This window comes from Buteo buteo, chromosome 5 (genome assembly GCF_964188355.1).
Source record: "Buteo buteo chromosome 5, bButBut1.hap1.1, whole genome shotgun sequence".
Lineage (NCBI taxonomy): Eukaryota > Metazoa > Chordata > Aves > Accipitriformes > Accipitridae > Buteo > Buteo buteo.
The window spans coordinates 26,234,197-26,250,247 of NC_134175.1; the positions used below are offsets into that span (position 1 = coordinate 26,234,197).

At 40.9% G+C, this 16,051-nt stretch overlaps 2 protein-coding genes across 2 annotated transcripts; both read right to left on the minus strand.

Annotated features, from left to right (window-relative positions):
• Positions 1-3,813: 3,813 nt before the first annotated feature.
• On the minus strand, positions 3,814-7,195 carry LOC142031665 (gamma-crystallin D-like). The gene is given in 3 exon segments (XM_075029359.1): positions 3,814-4,089; positions 5,934-6,260; positions 7,187-7,195. Coding segments are annotated over 3 exon segments (612 nt in total).
• A 4,894-nt stretch (positions 7,196-12,089) lies between these two features.
• Positions 12,090-15,437, minus strand: LOC142031667 (gamma-crystallin D-like). Its single transcript, XM_075029360.1, is given in 4 exon segments — positions 12,090-12,327; positions 12,329-12,363; positions 13,394-13,625; positions 15,397-15,437. Coding segments are annotated over 4 exon segments (546 nt in total).
• Between the last annotated feature and the right edge of the window lie 614 nt (positions 15,438-16,051).

Consider the following 16,051-nt stretch of genomic DNA (forward strand, 5'->3'; position numbering starts at 1 on the left):
CATCACTGGGTATAGGTCAAGTTTAATCTGTCCCTGTTGGTACAGACAAATATTCAGTATTTACTATGAGTTCTTTCTCACATGCAAATATAAGCAATAATGAGAGAGGTTAGTGGAGAAAGGTGGGCTACAGCTTTGTTCCCACAGGTATAGTATAATTCTAGGTGGATTTATATTTCAGTGTACTTACCTTCATAAAGACTCAGCTAAAGATACAGAAGCCAAAGAATGGAGGAAGATGTAAGAAACAGCATTACCAGCTATGTATGGGTATTTTAAAATGTGTTTATGGATTGGTCCAGCTGTGAAAGCTAATTATCAGACTTCATCATCTTCTCTTCCATAATTATGTACCAATTTTTTCATGGACCTTAAATAGCCAGGTAGGCAGTGTTCATTTGTATTTCATTGTCCCTTAGTTGCTGTCTTGTGGTAACTGTCTGTTTACAATAGTGGTTGTTTCTTGTACTTTGTTCATTACTTGTGGTTTTGTACTTTAACTCTCTTCAGTAGCTGTATATTAGTAACTCGGTCATCTTACTATGGACTGAACTTGTCGGTCAGCAAGTTCAGGTAACGGAATGGGTAGAGAGAAGGGTGTGGATAGGGAGAACCCATGAATTTGAGGTTAAGAAAGATTCAGCAAAGGAATGGACCACATTGGATTGCAGCTTTGAGTCCAGGGACCTCTGAAGTGGCAGGAAAAACCACACACCTTATAGTAATGCTTTTGTTAAGCCATGCTTATTTTCTGTAGAAGCAAATGAAAAAGACAAAAATCTGATCTGACTTTCAGATATTCTCAAAACCATTGTTTTGCTGTAAGGCTTCTACTGAGTTCATGCCTCAGGCCAGCAAAAACCATGCTGAGATAGGTCTATGGCAAAGCTTTTATCTGAGGTTTTGCTTGATGTCTTAGGGCTAATGCTTTGTTTACTAACAATGAAGACCTGAAACATACTTAGAAATAAACCTGCCTCTCAACTCTTCCATCTTCCTTTACAAACAGACCCTTGCACAGAAGCAAGGAGTAATATTTACATTCTAAGTAAGCAAGTGGCCTTGGCAGCTGTGTGTAAAACTCCCACTATCAAAATACCTTTTGCTGTATGTAAAGAAATAGGACTTTGTAGATGCTAGTTTCTAGACATTCAAGCCAAAATAACTTCAGATTGCTTTTGGTGTGGCTATTGGAGAGGAGTAAGCTGGCCCTTGCAAGATGCCAAGGCCTCCAAGATGGTATTTTGCTGAAGGTAGCACAGGATCAACTTGCCTTGAGTTTCTCTGGTTATGATTGCACAAGATGTGTGCAATTGTTCTATTAGGTAAGCCAGCAAACTTAATTAGTGTTTAATCTTCCTTCTGTCGCCATATTCACGTTGCATCCCAGGTAGTTCAGGGCTTGTTAGTTGTTTGCAACACTTGGAAATGGGAAGGAATTTTTTTTTTGGCCCTTGACACATAAGCTGGTATCTAGGGATTTTAGTTGCTTTCTTTCAAAGTGTTGGAGACCAGCCACAGCTAAAGCTGCGAGGTGATGGTCTGGCTAATAGCATTAAGTTCCTCTGGTCCCTGGCTACTCTGCTTTCATATATGCAGGGTTAAACCATTCACCAGACTTAAATTCAGGAAGGAATTTACCCTAGGGTAGCCTGTGACCATGGTGAGGGTTTTCTTTGTCCTTCTCTGTCCTTTCAGCTTGTTTCCACAGCGGACCTTCAATATAATGAATCCCCTGCTGTAAAAGGCCCAGGCAGTGACTTGATCTCTTCTGCTCCTTTTTTGTAGTATAGGCTCCCTTACCACAGGCCTTAAATTTGCAGCTGTGCTAGGAATATTCTTGTGTAGGGCATATCTTAAAGACTCTTCCAGACTAAATATATAGTATGTGTTTATATCCTTTGGTCTGCCTGGGTTCTTATAAGTTCTAACAGTCAGTAAAGATTCATGGATGGGTGTTCAGGCTTAGAACTGCCGCTCTCTTCTGCTGTCACTTAGGTTAGCTGTGCTAGAGCTAGCATGTGTAGACTCATGCTATAGCTGTCTCTGTTTTGCAGATGCTCAAAACCACCTGTCATTACTACACAAGATGCATCGTAGAAGTGTTCTCCTTCCTCCACCAAACAGACCTTTCACTCAAAGCCATCCCTTACTGTCCATCGTCTTATTATCAGCAATCAGTGAAGTTACCGTACTTGCAATTCAAAGCATTCTACTTCAGTTAAGAAGTTGCTTAATGAATGATTTCATTATGTCGCAGTGCTCAGCAGATCTGGATTTGCAGCATGGCTCCTGAAAGCAATCAGCGTGTCAGCAAAAAACAAAAACCATGGCAGCAACAAAGGTTTAAGGATGTGTACATGTTGGTAGTTTCTGGTGATCTGTCTGAACTTAATTTCATCTCAGCTGAAAGGGTAAGGTTGTCCTGAGAACGCCTGCTATAGCAACTTAAGGCCTAACTCCTCTTGGTTTGGGGAAGAATGCAAATGAAGGGAAGTAACTAAAGGGAAATGGGCTTAGGAGAGTTCCAACTGCTGCTAGAGCTGAGATTCTTGCAAAACGTTAGCACTGTGGCCTCCCCAGAAGTTAGATGTTGGCTGCAGCACAGTGCCTGCTTCTAAGTGGAATGTGAAACCAAGGCTGTGCCCTTCCCTGTGCCCTTGTGAATCCTCCAGGGACTCTGCTAGCCTAACTCCTGACACAGAAAGGGTATAGAGACCTGAACGATGGCTAGTGTTGTAAAACTTGAAAGCAGAGTTTTAAAGATCCTGCAGCGTTGTGTAAACAGGTTGCTGTTAAAGTATGTGTGAGACTTGTGGGGGCCCACTTGCATGCTGAATGGGTTGTAGACTCTTTAACATAGTGGGTCTCTCTTCTGGTTTTGAACACCAGACCCCAGGGAAAGTTGCTACTTCTCTGTGCTATGCTATGGAGGGTCAACATGAGTTCATGTCTACCGTGTGAGGTCCTGGCTAAACAAAAGAGTGTAGTGTAGGCCCTGAGCTGGAAATAGGAGCGATGCAGTCCTGTGCAGAACTCTGGACTTAATGCCAAATGTCAGCAGGAACTATTGGGCACCAGGACTGTTTTCTTCATCATGAAGTAAATAAGCAACCAAAAGATTTATTTTTTTATCTGTAACATTACAAATAGTTATTGACAGAAATAATTCTTAGTAATGAGATGGTAAATACTGTAAATGCTTTGCTCTGTCTTAAGTCATCTAGTGTCACAGCTTCAGGTTTGGTATGCAGTATTTCCATGATGATACTGTGGCTGTGAACTTGTCAGTCTATTCACAGGAGAAGTACTTCTGAGGAGGACGTTGCTTTTATGGGGCCATTAAGGATGTAAGGTACACCCTGTAATAAATTCAAGCACAGAGTTGGTCCCATGGACTCAGTTACAGGTGGTTTTTTGGATTTTCATTATTATAAATGAAGAACATATTTCTTTTTTTTTTTCCCCCTCTAAGGTCTGAAATGATATTTTTCTTCAAAGATGCTATTTTTAAATTTATCTGAGACTCCAGATAAAAATTCAGCTTGGCAATTTAGATGCAGGTTTTCTCTGAGCTTGGGTGTTACCAGCTCACCTCCACTGACTTCAGGGGAATTACTCCTACCAGTAAAGCAAGCACAGGCTCTGAAGCCCACTGTAGTCAAGACACTTTCTGACTCTGCTGGGCTTTAAATCAAAGGCTAAAAGCATTGCAAGAAGAGGGAGCCTAATCCATGTAGGCTCTAAAACTCCTTGGCCTTAATAAAGTACTAATGGCACTACTCATTGATATATAGCTTAGGAAAGTGCTGGTTAGGAAGTATCCACTGTTGGTTGGAAGGATCCAACTTCTGCAGTCATGGCACCCCAGTCAGTGAATAATCTGTGTTCACCAGGCTGCAGGAGGTACTGCTGTTCTCAGATGTGTGGCTATTCATAGAAAACCCAGCTTCCTTCAAGTACATTACAAGACTGGATGTCCTTGTAGTAAAAGTCACCCTGGAGAGAAGTGCAGTTATCCATGAACTCCAACAACCCACCTCTGAAGTCGTTCCTCTCATAGAGCTGTAGCCAGCTGTGCTCCTGGATCTGTGAAGGCAAATCCAGGCAAGGATGCACAGGGTGTCAAGTGGCAGTTCTAGGTGACCACAGCTTGCTAGATGCAATGCTGATGCTAGCAATGCAACAATGAGTAGCTACTAGTATGTGCAGAAAAGTCAGTTTAACAGGAATAAATCTGACTGGGTCCTAATTTAAAGCAGCAGTGTTGTAAGTCCTTTCTGCTCTGGTGAGAGCAGAACTGCAGTTGCTTTGAAAGAGTTGCAGTAGGGCAGGAAGTGGAAGTGGGGTCCAGCCAAGATCACCACACTTCAACTGTACATGCAGGTAAGAAATAAGCTCATTGATACACCTAGAAGGCCACAGTAGTCATGTGCCCTCGGTGTTGCTAGGTGTTGATGTAATAACTGGATAAGGCTCTGGCTGGGACAGAGGGGAGCTTTTTTTTATCCTATTTTTGTTGCACAGCCTTAGGTGGGCAGGTTTTTTTGGTTTTCATCTACAAGATGATAAACTGTAAGACTGTCTCTGGCTCTTGTATCTAGCACAGCAAAGATTTGCTGTAGAAAAAAAACTTTCTGCTCTTGCATCAGTGCTCAATACAGTTTTTGCAGGTGCTCAAGTGCAGTTGTATAGACATAAGAGTACTGCTGCTGTACAAAGACCAACACCTTACTCAGTTTAAAAAAAAACACAACCACACCCAACAACACTTTAGTATCTACATTGGTGGAATCGAACTTTCTGGACACTCTTGTTCTGAATTTAGAAAGCATGCAGAAATGTGTCCTAATTTTAGGATATTTTTTTCTACCCCCATACTAATTCTCAGTTTCTCTACTCATTCTCAGATACTTCCCATCAGTCCATCTTGTTCCCACCTTCCACATTTGTGACTTCTTTCCCTCTACAGCTTGTAAGGACACAAGAGTGTCTGCCCTAGCTTTCAGCGCTTGGACCCAGAACTTGGCTTAGCTAAGTGAAGCCCAGAACTGCATGTCAGTGAAAAAAATAGCTGCATAATCCTATGCAGATGGAACGTATCTGGCAACTTGCTGTGATGGTCTATGAAGCTTCTACTGGGCAGGGAAACTGAATTGTACGTAAGGCATACAACATGGATGAACTTAATTTTTCATGAATGTTGGAGGGACACATTCCAGCATCAAGGCTATTCCAGGGCCAAATCTCAAATCCTTAACCTTATGTGTGAGTATTCAAATCTTTCACATCTCGGCAATGTCTCCCCTCTTAGTAAAACTCTTCCAGGGAATGCGTCTAGGACGGGAAAACACAGATGTATTCTGGGCTGAGGTATTCAGAAAAAAATCTATCATGAGGCAAATATGCCTTCATTTGCAGCTCAAATACATGGTGGTGTTTCTACAATGGGATGTGTCAGGTTGCCTCTGTAGTAGTGTAGTTACCACTCTTGCCTACCTTGAATGAGTAGCATTGACTGGGGCATGGGAGATGTGGTTTGGTTCTCAGCTCTGGACTAAACTTCCTTGTGTAGATCATGTATAGCCAGAGTAGCTTTGAGAAGATAGGTGAAGTTAAGTGCTTTTATATATGTAAAATAATAGATAAACATAATATTAAAATAAAAATTAATATAATAAACTCTGCCCTTTCCCCCCTCCCCTGCCCCTTCCCCCTGCACTAACCAACCATTCATTTGGCTGAGAATCCCAATTGACTTATCTGCCTCTTTGGGAGTCTAAACCCCATTAGATGAACTTGGCAAGTGTCCTTTCTACTACCCTCTTTCTATGTAGAGGTCTCTGGAGAAGTGCCAGAGCTGTCAAAATGGGTGTAGTGCTCAGATTCTAATATAGGCAGTAACATACATGGAGACAATATGGAAAACTTACTGATGTGATGATACAAGACCTAATGGAGTCATTGAAGCCCATCCAGTGCTGGTAGTCAGGATATTCTCCCTTCCTCAGGCAGTGCTGATGGCCTACGTAGTTGGGACATTCATAGATCCAGCAGCCAGTTTCTACCTTGGCAGAGTTGCAGCAGTTGAGGTGGGCACGCAGGTCTGGCTGGTCTGTGGTGGCTTCACAGAGGCAGGCCTCAAAGTTTCTGTCCTCAAAGAAAGTGATCTGCAATAAAACAAAAGTAACCCCAGTCACACTGGAAAGTATTTGAAAGCTGGCTTTGTTTTGCCTAGATTGTACAAAACAATCCAAAGACTGCAGGGGTCCATAGGGGCGCTTTACCGTGCCCAAAGACTAGCAAAGCCCTTATGTCCATTTTCTATAGGGTGCACAGATAGTTTCTGGTGTTGTCATTTCTCTAGTTCTATGACTGACAGGTGGATGTCCCTTTGGGACTCTGGGAAATGGGGGGCAACTTTCATCATGATTTCACACTGGAAATAGCCTGTCAGCAGCTTCATGGCAAGCTTTTGGGAACATTTGGAGAAAGTGAAACCCGAATTGCTCATTGACTGAAAGCTCTGTGAATGACTTCTGTGTATCACACAATCATTCAACTTTGTGCCCATCTCTTGCACCCGGTCCTGGGCTCCTAGAAATCTTCTGCAATGTAGAATACAGACGAAGGAAGGAATAATTCTCCTACATCTGAATTGTGCTGAAGCTTTCACTTGACTTAATGATACAGGAACAAAACAAGACTGTTGTGTCTAACCCAAGTTAATCATTGAGCCCTCTAGGTCCTGTTGGACATGTATATCTTAGCAGCAGTAAAATCAAGTTAGAGATACCTAAATTCAGTGGCTTTGTTTAGTGATATTTATTACATTTGTTTCTAATAGAGTACTTCACCCTTATTTTCCTGTACATCTTGGAAGACTAAGAATAAATAAACTTTAGATCTCTTTCAGCAACTGACAAACTCAAAGGGAAACTAGCCAGACAGAAAAATAAAACCAGAAGACTTTTTTTATGTGTAAATGTTTTAGCATTTGAAAGCTTCCATAGGCTTTCTTTAGGAACCTTATCAGAGCTAGATAATAAAAACCACTTGAAGTTTCCCCTCTGCTAATTTGTTGTTAGACCAACAAACTATGTTTGCAAACATACTTACCTACAAGGAGCTACCTATGCATGTGTTAGGTTGGTTGTCAGTGTTCCATTCACTCAGCTGTTCTTACCTTTGCCATTTTTGCCAGGGTTTAGCTATGAGACCTCAGCATGCAGAAGTCATCAGCAGTCCTTTATATAGAATGCAGAGTGCTGCATCCACAGGAATAGGATAAAAGAGAATTTTTTTCTCAGTAAGAGAATGAATGTTTTTTCCCTTCCCTCTCTCCATTGTCATTCTCTAAACAAAAGGCAATAGCAGTAGTTTGTGGGGTACCGACTTTATTGTTACCATCAGTAAGCAGAGGATCAGAGTGAAGTGTAGGTTGAGCAATATTTCTGTTATTTTACCAATGGAACATGTGCAAGTGAATGTGCTGGAAATGCTACATCAGAATTGTTTCATGTAACTTTATTTTTAATCTCTCTCTGTTCCCTGAGTATATGAGACAAAGGGTTTTTTTAAAGCATATGGATTCCCAGTGATGATACTGTAAAACAGTTTTCAGAGTATGCTAATAAAAACTGTCCTGATTTTCAAGAGCCTTCAGACCAGGTATTGCTGCCTGTTTCCTTTAGCAGTAAGAGTATGTGTATGAGAGAGAAAATGATGTAATAAAAAATGCGTGGTAATGGATGTTTACATCCATCCAGGCTTCACTGCTGAAATTCTATATTAATGTAATTCAGAGTTCATAGATAAAGAGAATAGAAGTTGGAGGATGGATACCAACTTGTTTAAGGCAGAGAAAAGCCTTTTTAAATCTGCACAGAGAAATGTTTCACTTGAGAGATGTACAGATTTTTGGAGCTCAGGTAGGAGTCATTGAGGCAAAATGCAACAGCCTCTTAATTTCTTCAGCTGAAGAAACTTTAATAGCAGTTGAACTTAAAAAAATGTTGTTTAGGAAGAACGTTGTGGTAAGTTTTCAGTCTGATCTGATTAATCCCAAAGATGCTCAGGACTGTGTTCATTCTGGGCCCTCGTTTTATACGGTGTAGTGTAATTCTCAGTCAATCAATACATTACAGTGGTCTTTAGAATTCTGGGCAATAGGCAGCCTCAAAGTCAGGGCTGTTTTGAATTTATTGGAAGGGCACGCTGAAGCTGATGTACTCTGGTGCTATTTAGGTAAAGTTATTCTGCTGCTGATCATCTTCGGGTTCTAGCAGGAAATTTTTTTCTCAGTTTGTCTCATTTGACTAATGTCAGGGAGGTAACGTTAGTAAAAGTTTTGTGCTACCAGTGCTAGATCAGGTCTTTTAAGTATTTTCCATTCAGTCGAGTAATTACAAGGCTTAAGTAGAAACTGATGTTAAAATATCAAGGAAATGTTATCTATTTGAAACAAACATAATCCAAGTCTGTTTTGCAAAGGAAAAAGATAAACAGCATAGTTTTGAGTTATTCTTCTGGAGTTTTAAATTTTTCTCTATAACTTCTTTTTTTTTTTTTTCAGGGACCATTCCTTTCTCTCCTACTTGCCTTCCTTTTCTCTCCTTCCACAACCACCTTTGAACTAACTTTCACAAAATCGTGTCGTGTGCAGTGCCACATTTTCATATTTCCTACTCATACTGCATGGAGCAATAGTGGATCTTTTTGTCTCACTGACTTCTTGTTGAACCAAAATGCTACATGTTTGTGCTTTCTTGCATGTGTCTTTCACTATGAGTCTTGCATGGTCATTTCATGAAGCTACAAAACTTAAGGGGCAAATCTTTAGCTGGCCTGTTTTTACACAGCTCTAGTTGTGCTTCTAGTGGGTGTTGTAAATGGTATCACTCCTGTCAGCCAGGAAATTGTAGCCTTTAACACTGAGAGCAGACAGAGGGAGAGTGTGAATTTAAGTCAAGCAGTTGCTTTCAAATACCTCCATGCTTTCTTTGGATCAAAAATAACTTCTTCCTGATAGTTAAAGCTAAACAAATTGAATTTAACTTACAAGAACAACTTCTATGTGCAGGTCTGTGCTTGCATTTCTCAAAGATCTTTGACAGGCTCGAAAGTGTTACTCTTATTTTTGTCCTTTCTGTGATCATGCTTGCTTTGTGGAGCCAGGTTGTCTTTTGGGTCCCGTATGGTCCTTCATAGTTTAATACAGTGGGCACTAGGCTTGGTGATGAAGTTTGGAGCTTGAGAGACCAGAGTAGGGACAGTGATATGTGAATTCCTTATTGTAGCTACAGCTACAATAGTAGAGCCACCATCATGGGTCAGACCAGCGGTCCAGCTAGTCAAGTAACTTGGCAGCAAATGGGATCCTGAGTAGGGACTGAGGGAAGGGTAAGTATGAAGGAAATACATGTGATACTTCATTCAAACTTCAAGACCTCAAGTATTTTTAGCTCAAGAGGTTTCCTGAGCAGGAGGTTACTTCTCTTAATAACCCTCAGTGGATTTGTCTTCCAAGTACTCATCCAGCTTCTCCTTGAATCTTGTAGACTTTCCCCTCCCAGGACCCTATGCCACAGATGGGCTGTGCACTGCAAGAAGGGCTGTGGGTTGATCTTAAACTCTGGAGCCAAAATATCTTGTTAGCGAAATGGTGTCCATGATCTGAGGAGTCTGGTTATTTACATCAGTTCCAGTTGCCCTTAACTAGCATGCTGTTATGACAGCTACTTTTACATAGAGATTGACTAATTTTGCACCCCAGAAAAACTCAAGCATAGGGATAATCTGAAAATAGCAGTGAGTGTTTGCATGCCAGCAACTGTAGTGCCTGCTACCAACCATAAAACAAGCTACAGAAACCTAGAAGGCTTGTTAGCGAAAACTTGGATGCTCTCTGTGAATTCCCAGTGCTCTCTCCTCTAGCACCCTTGTTCTTAATATCTGCTTGAGATTCTCTGAGCATTTGCAAACAAAAGCAAGTAAAATCTCTTAGTACTCTGTGAAAACTAGGAATTGCCACCATTCCTGTCTCAGGTGGAGAGATTTTGAGAGGTTTAGCCACTCCCAGACCCTAGGATGCAGCAGAGTCAAGAATCCAGACATCCTAACTATCGCTCTGATCACTGAATAGTACATTTCTGTTCATTCTTGCCTTTGACCAAAGGAATGCCAGCATGTAACTTACACATCACTACGTAGCCATATTTCTCAATTGCACTAATTGAACTAGATACTTTGTTGGAGTATGTAGGCATATGTTAATTGCTGTATGGGGAGCTGGTCTGTTTTTTCTTTATTTTATTCTTGCTGAAGGCAAATTAAATATTTTGGTTCCCTGTTCTAAGCAGACAAGTAGATACTGTGCTTGAACTGCTGTGTTATTTTGCAAACCTGGCTTAGCAGGCTAACCTAGGCGTGCTAACACACATATTGCTTACATTGTGTGGTTCCTATAAATGCACAATATTAGGCATTTGTGAACAAGAGGAAACATGCTTTTTCACACCTCTGCCTTGAGAGCTGAATTGTTCATGCTCCATTTCTCTCTGGCTGAAGCATGGTGTTCTTATGTACACCAGACATTTGCAGCAGCTGAACAGGCTACTTTGTGCAGTAAAGGACAGGCAGGAGGGCAGACATAGTGTCCCATGTACAACAGAAAGGACGGGAAGGGCAAAGAACAGTTCTATTTTCCTCTCCAGTGTTGTCAGGGAAAGGCTGGTGAGGATCACTAACAGGCTATTACTGATGGGTCATGTGAGCGTGAAATAATGGCTAAATGAGGTCTCTGACATTAGCAAGTGGAGATGTGAGTTTTAAGCAGTCTACCTCACTGTTGTAGAAGTTGTTTGGATTTATTCAAGGACACCATTATCAGAATGTTTACTAGGCAAAACAAAATCAAAGCCTACCATTTAAAGCCCAGATGAAATTATTTAAAGTTAAACATATACTAGATGAGGTTGCAGAGTGTCCTAGTAGTTCTGTGCTCTCTCTACTGTTTTATCTTTCCAAAAGTGTCCAGTACCTTGCTGAAGAGCAGTAGTATATTTGCCTAACTATGCATGGAAAAAAAAATATCTAGACTCCACTACCTAAATGAGAAGAGGTATGTTAAGATGTGAGAACACTTAACTGTGTTTTGTTATATTTTGTTATGGCTCTCATTCATTATTGCAGAGTGCCTGCTGGCACAGGACTCAGAGATGATTAGTAGGCATATACCTGATTACCTGAATGATAATTAATGCTGCAATAGAATTTTTCCAGCACAACAAGATGATGTCCTGTTTCTAATCCACACTGGTCTGCTTATTAATTTTTTTTGCATGCAGAATAGCCTGGCAACTAAGGGATTTGGCTCAATCTCCTGCTGCAGCAGATCAGTACAGCTCTGAAGTTAGTAGGCGCAGGGTGATTGATACCAGGTAAACATTTAGTTCATGAAGTACAGGTTCACTAAAACATGCTATATAAAGGTGGTGTGATTCAAAGATGTGGAAAAATTCTTTCTGGAGGAATAAGCTGAGATAAGACTGGAAAGCTTTGCTGGACTGGGTGTAGCATGGAGCAGCTTGTTTGCATGAAGAATTTGATGCCAAATACAGTGTTCACCTTGTTCTAAGTTCCTCTGCATCTTTCTGTCCTTTTCCTCCTCAGTCAGTACTTCACTGGATATAACTATTAATGGGACTTACTTTTCTGTTCCACTGTACATGATAATTTAAATAACTGTTAAATGTCCAACTGCATATTGTTAACCCTGGTAAGTATAAAGCTGGAATCTATTCTTAGATCAAAACTTGTGAAACTGGGGAAAACTTGGATGAAAGAATCAGACCTTCCCATTAATAGCTATATCCAGTGAAGTAATAACTAAGGAGCTCTATACTATCCACAGCTAGATAATTGTGAATATTTTTTTGAAGTATTCCCTCTCTCCCCCTAAAATGTGAGAGAAATCGGATTTCCCTCTGGACTGCGCAACTTTAATTTGTTTGTAGTACTGAAGGAAGATTGATTTGAACAAGGATTTTGGAACGCATTCACTGTTTATTTAGTGTGGGAGTAATAACTCAGTGCAAGTCAGTCATCCTCTGCAAAGAGACAATTTTGGCATTTACTGCACCACAGTCAAGGACTCTTCTGTATTCCCTGGGTTTCAGTAAATACTGTCAACCCCTGAAGCTGGGCATTTCATACAAGATCCAAGAGCCACCTAAAACATTGAGGGAGCAGATCTCAGGGAGATGGATGTAGCCTGGGACTGATGGGCAATTGTCAGTGAACTCCAACATTTGGCCTTGGAGCTCCTTTTTCATAGAGCTGAATCTTGTGGGAAAGAGAATTCTGCAGTCACAAACACAGCAAAAATGTAGGAAAGATGGAAATTTAACTGATTCTGACATTACTGAACAAGAGAGATGTACAGAAAAAGGCAACTTTCCCAGCTACTATGTGCGTTTCTGAGAAATTGTGTTCTAATCTGGAGATAGGATTGTGAAGAGAGTCACTGTTTTGAAGCTAATAGAGGAGGTTTACTTCTTACCCACATGGAGGAGCTCAGGAGTGCCAGCAAATGGGTATGATCACATGTGTGGTAGGAAGTAAATGGAGGATGCTTTATGATTTGAAGAAATGGGATTTATAAGGACTCCATATTGTGACAATAGAAGAAAATGTATTCATGTGATTTTGAGATGATCTGTGGCACTGACTCGTGACCAAGCATGAATAATGTGGCCTTTTCAGAATTATGCTACTAAAAGACATTTACCACATTACTCCATATGCTCCCATTATACACTCGTGCACAGGCAATTGCCATGTGACAAACTGTTGAGCTATGTGAAGCACGGGCATGTGGAGCGTTCCTGCTGCTAAGGCTCACACTGTATAGTATATCTTGCTAACCAGAGAAGTACTTTAGCAAGTATTAATTCTTTGCCTGATTTTAACCCACACAGCCTTTATGTTAGGAAAACTGTACCAATTGCAAATCTGATTTAACATGTTCTTGTGTTTTTGAATCATAACATGGTACGGTCATATGCAAGTTGCATACATGAGCCCACAGCAGAACTTTATATCAAATGGCCCTGCTGGCCCTTCTCAGAGTAATGTAAAAACCTTCTCTACCTAGAAGTAGTCACTCAGCTTTCTTTTAGCATCTCCAAGTTATGAACAGGCTCTGGAAATAGCACTGATATTAAACAGATTATTTCCTTAATCTCTAGTGAAACTTTGCGTTGCCTTACTGAACTCTGCCTGTCTCTTGAGTTACTTGAAGAGACTGTATAATTATATTCTTAAAGGATAAACTATACCCAATTTCTTAAACTGTGATACACTTCCAAGCAGTACTCACTTAGAGGATTACAGGGCAAAACCTGATGGAGTCGCAGAGACTGAACCACTTCTGGAAGTCAGAATAGTCTCCCCTTTTTAAAAAGTACTGGTGTCCTGAGTAATTGGGCTTCTCAGAAACCATCCAACTGCCTTTTTCCACCTGGATGGAATTGCATTGTTTCACATAGGACTGCAGGTCAAGGTGGTCACTGCTACATTCATAGCAGCAGCCCCAGAAGCTCTTGTCTTCATAAAAAAATGATCTGCAGTATAAATGTTTGCAAAGACTCATAGTCTATCCCAGTGTCTGTGTCAGAGCAGGGTACTGGCATACTGGGGCTTCCACTTACCTTTACCATGTTTGGCAGTCGCTGAGGTGAAAGCCGAGAGCTGTGAGCAAACACTGTGGTTGCTTTTATATACCATAGTCCTAATGCTGTGCATCTGCAAAAAAGTAACACAAAAGGGTCCATTCTAAGCTGTGGGGAGAGCTCATGTTTTGTCTTTATTGTAGTTATGGCATTTATTGCATTTACCATGTGGCAGTCTTGTTTTTCTGGGTTTTGGCCTGCATTTGCTGATGCGAAGTGCAAGTGAATTATTGTGTAACTGTGGAGTGGACTACACTTTCAGCTGGTATCAACTGTTTCATGTGGTGCACCTGACCCAATGGGGGATTTGTGTATAAGAATGGTTCCTTACAGAACCTCCTTTGCCTGAAAGCTATCGGACTCAGTGGACCTGAGCAGTTTCTGGTGTAAGTCTGTTACTCTCCTTCCCCACTCTGTGTCAATTACCTCTTGCCTAAGCTTGTTGCATGGTAATCTTTCATTTTGTGAGAGCAGAAGAACTTTGCTTTAATTTCAATGCTTTGTCATCCACTTTATCCTAGAAACAGGAAAAGTCTCCATCTCATGTGGTGGTGTTAGCTTTTGCCTACTAATCCCTTCTATTGTGTACAGATTTTAACACAGATGCGTTAGGAGGAAATAGTGATTAAAAGTTTCAGTCCCTTCATGGTGTGTGGTTAAGTGCTGCATCCCTGAAGACTAAAAAGATTGAAATCAAATGGTTCTTCTTAGATGTTTATCAGTGTAATCTGAATTACTGGCTAATGTTGTAAATCAGTTTGGGTCTGTTGGTTCAATTTTTTCCCTTTGAAAGTCTGTTTGAAAAGTTCAAAGGGAGCAGGCTCAGGCTGCATTAAACTCAAGTTGCTCTCTATCTGGAACCAGGGAGGATTTTTGTTTAATGCTAAAGCAGAGTGTTTTAACACTAAAGCACAGCTAGTAGGTTACAGAAAACCATATTCCCCCATTGTGGAACTTTTCTTCTGTCATTTTTTTCTTGTTTGGTGCAGGGCTGAAACAAACCTTGACTTGTTCTATTCTGATTATCATTTTCTTGCACCTAAATCTTAGACTCTTAAAAGCAAACTTCTTCATGAAATATGCAAAGTTGGTTATACAATTGTCTTATATCACCAGTATGTGAGGCTCCAGTTCAAAAGAAACTACTGCACTCCAGAAACAGATTTATAATCTTATGTATTTAGGGAAACTTTTTCAAGCATGTAAAGATCTTGTCAACATGATTCATCAGTTAACTTGGCATGCAGATGAACACCTTTGTAGATCTAATTTATTTAAAAGGGCTCTATTTGCAACTACATAGTCTCCACCTTCAGTGGAACAAATGACTGTTTGTGGCTGTAAGGAGGAAGAGCAGGGCCAAGTTTGGGAGATTTAGTGGAGCGCAACTTTGCTTATGAGGTTTCAGGCCAAAGAAAAGGACTTGCAGTGCTGTAGCAAGAGAAGAAAGACAAGAGTGTCTTCTGGGGAGACAGATAGGGGGAATATGGAACCTCCACCTTCACATCCTTCCACCACAAACCACTCCACTGATGTTGTTTTTGACTGTATCCTTATTAAATGACAGGGGCTAATGTGCACTCACCATTTCCAAACAGGTTAGATATACCCTCCTGTTCTCTTTAGTATATTCAGCCCTATTCTTCCAAGCTTTCTGGGTTACCTCAGACCACCTGCCTTCATCCGGTTGGATTTCCTTGTCATGATGTTTGCTTGACTGTTGTACTTGACTTGATGTATTGTTGCTACTACTGTAAGTACACTGTTCAGGGCTTGCTTTTTTCTGCTGGCTGCATGGGTTGCTGACCCAGACTCAGTGGAACTGCTAACAGGCAGTGTGAGCATGCAAGAAATACTTAATACAGAAAGTTAGTGCGAAGTTGTCACAGTGCTTTAATGTCACGTCTGACTCTATTTCAAAGTGTAATCCCTTGTGTATAGAATCATAGAATCATTTAGGTTGGAAAAGATGTTTAAGATCAAGTCCAACTGTATGGCAAACTGGTGGGTAGATCTTTGGGATGATGAATGATGTAGAGAAACAGTTACTGCTGCATGGATTGCACATGAGTTCTTTGAACAAGGAATGTTAATGCAAGTCCCCATGAAAGGCCATAAAGTCTAGCCCTGGATGTCTTTGGCGACCACATCCCACACTTGCTTCACATAAATGGACTATGTGTTTAGCACTGGCAGTGGGAATACCTGTGTGCAATTACCTGGCAGATCACTTCCATAATAGCACCTGACCTGGTGACAGTCTGAGCAGAATTTGGCAGTTTGTGTTCTCTCTGACTCTGCTTTGCTGCAAACAAACT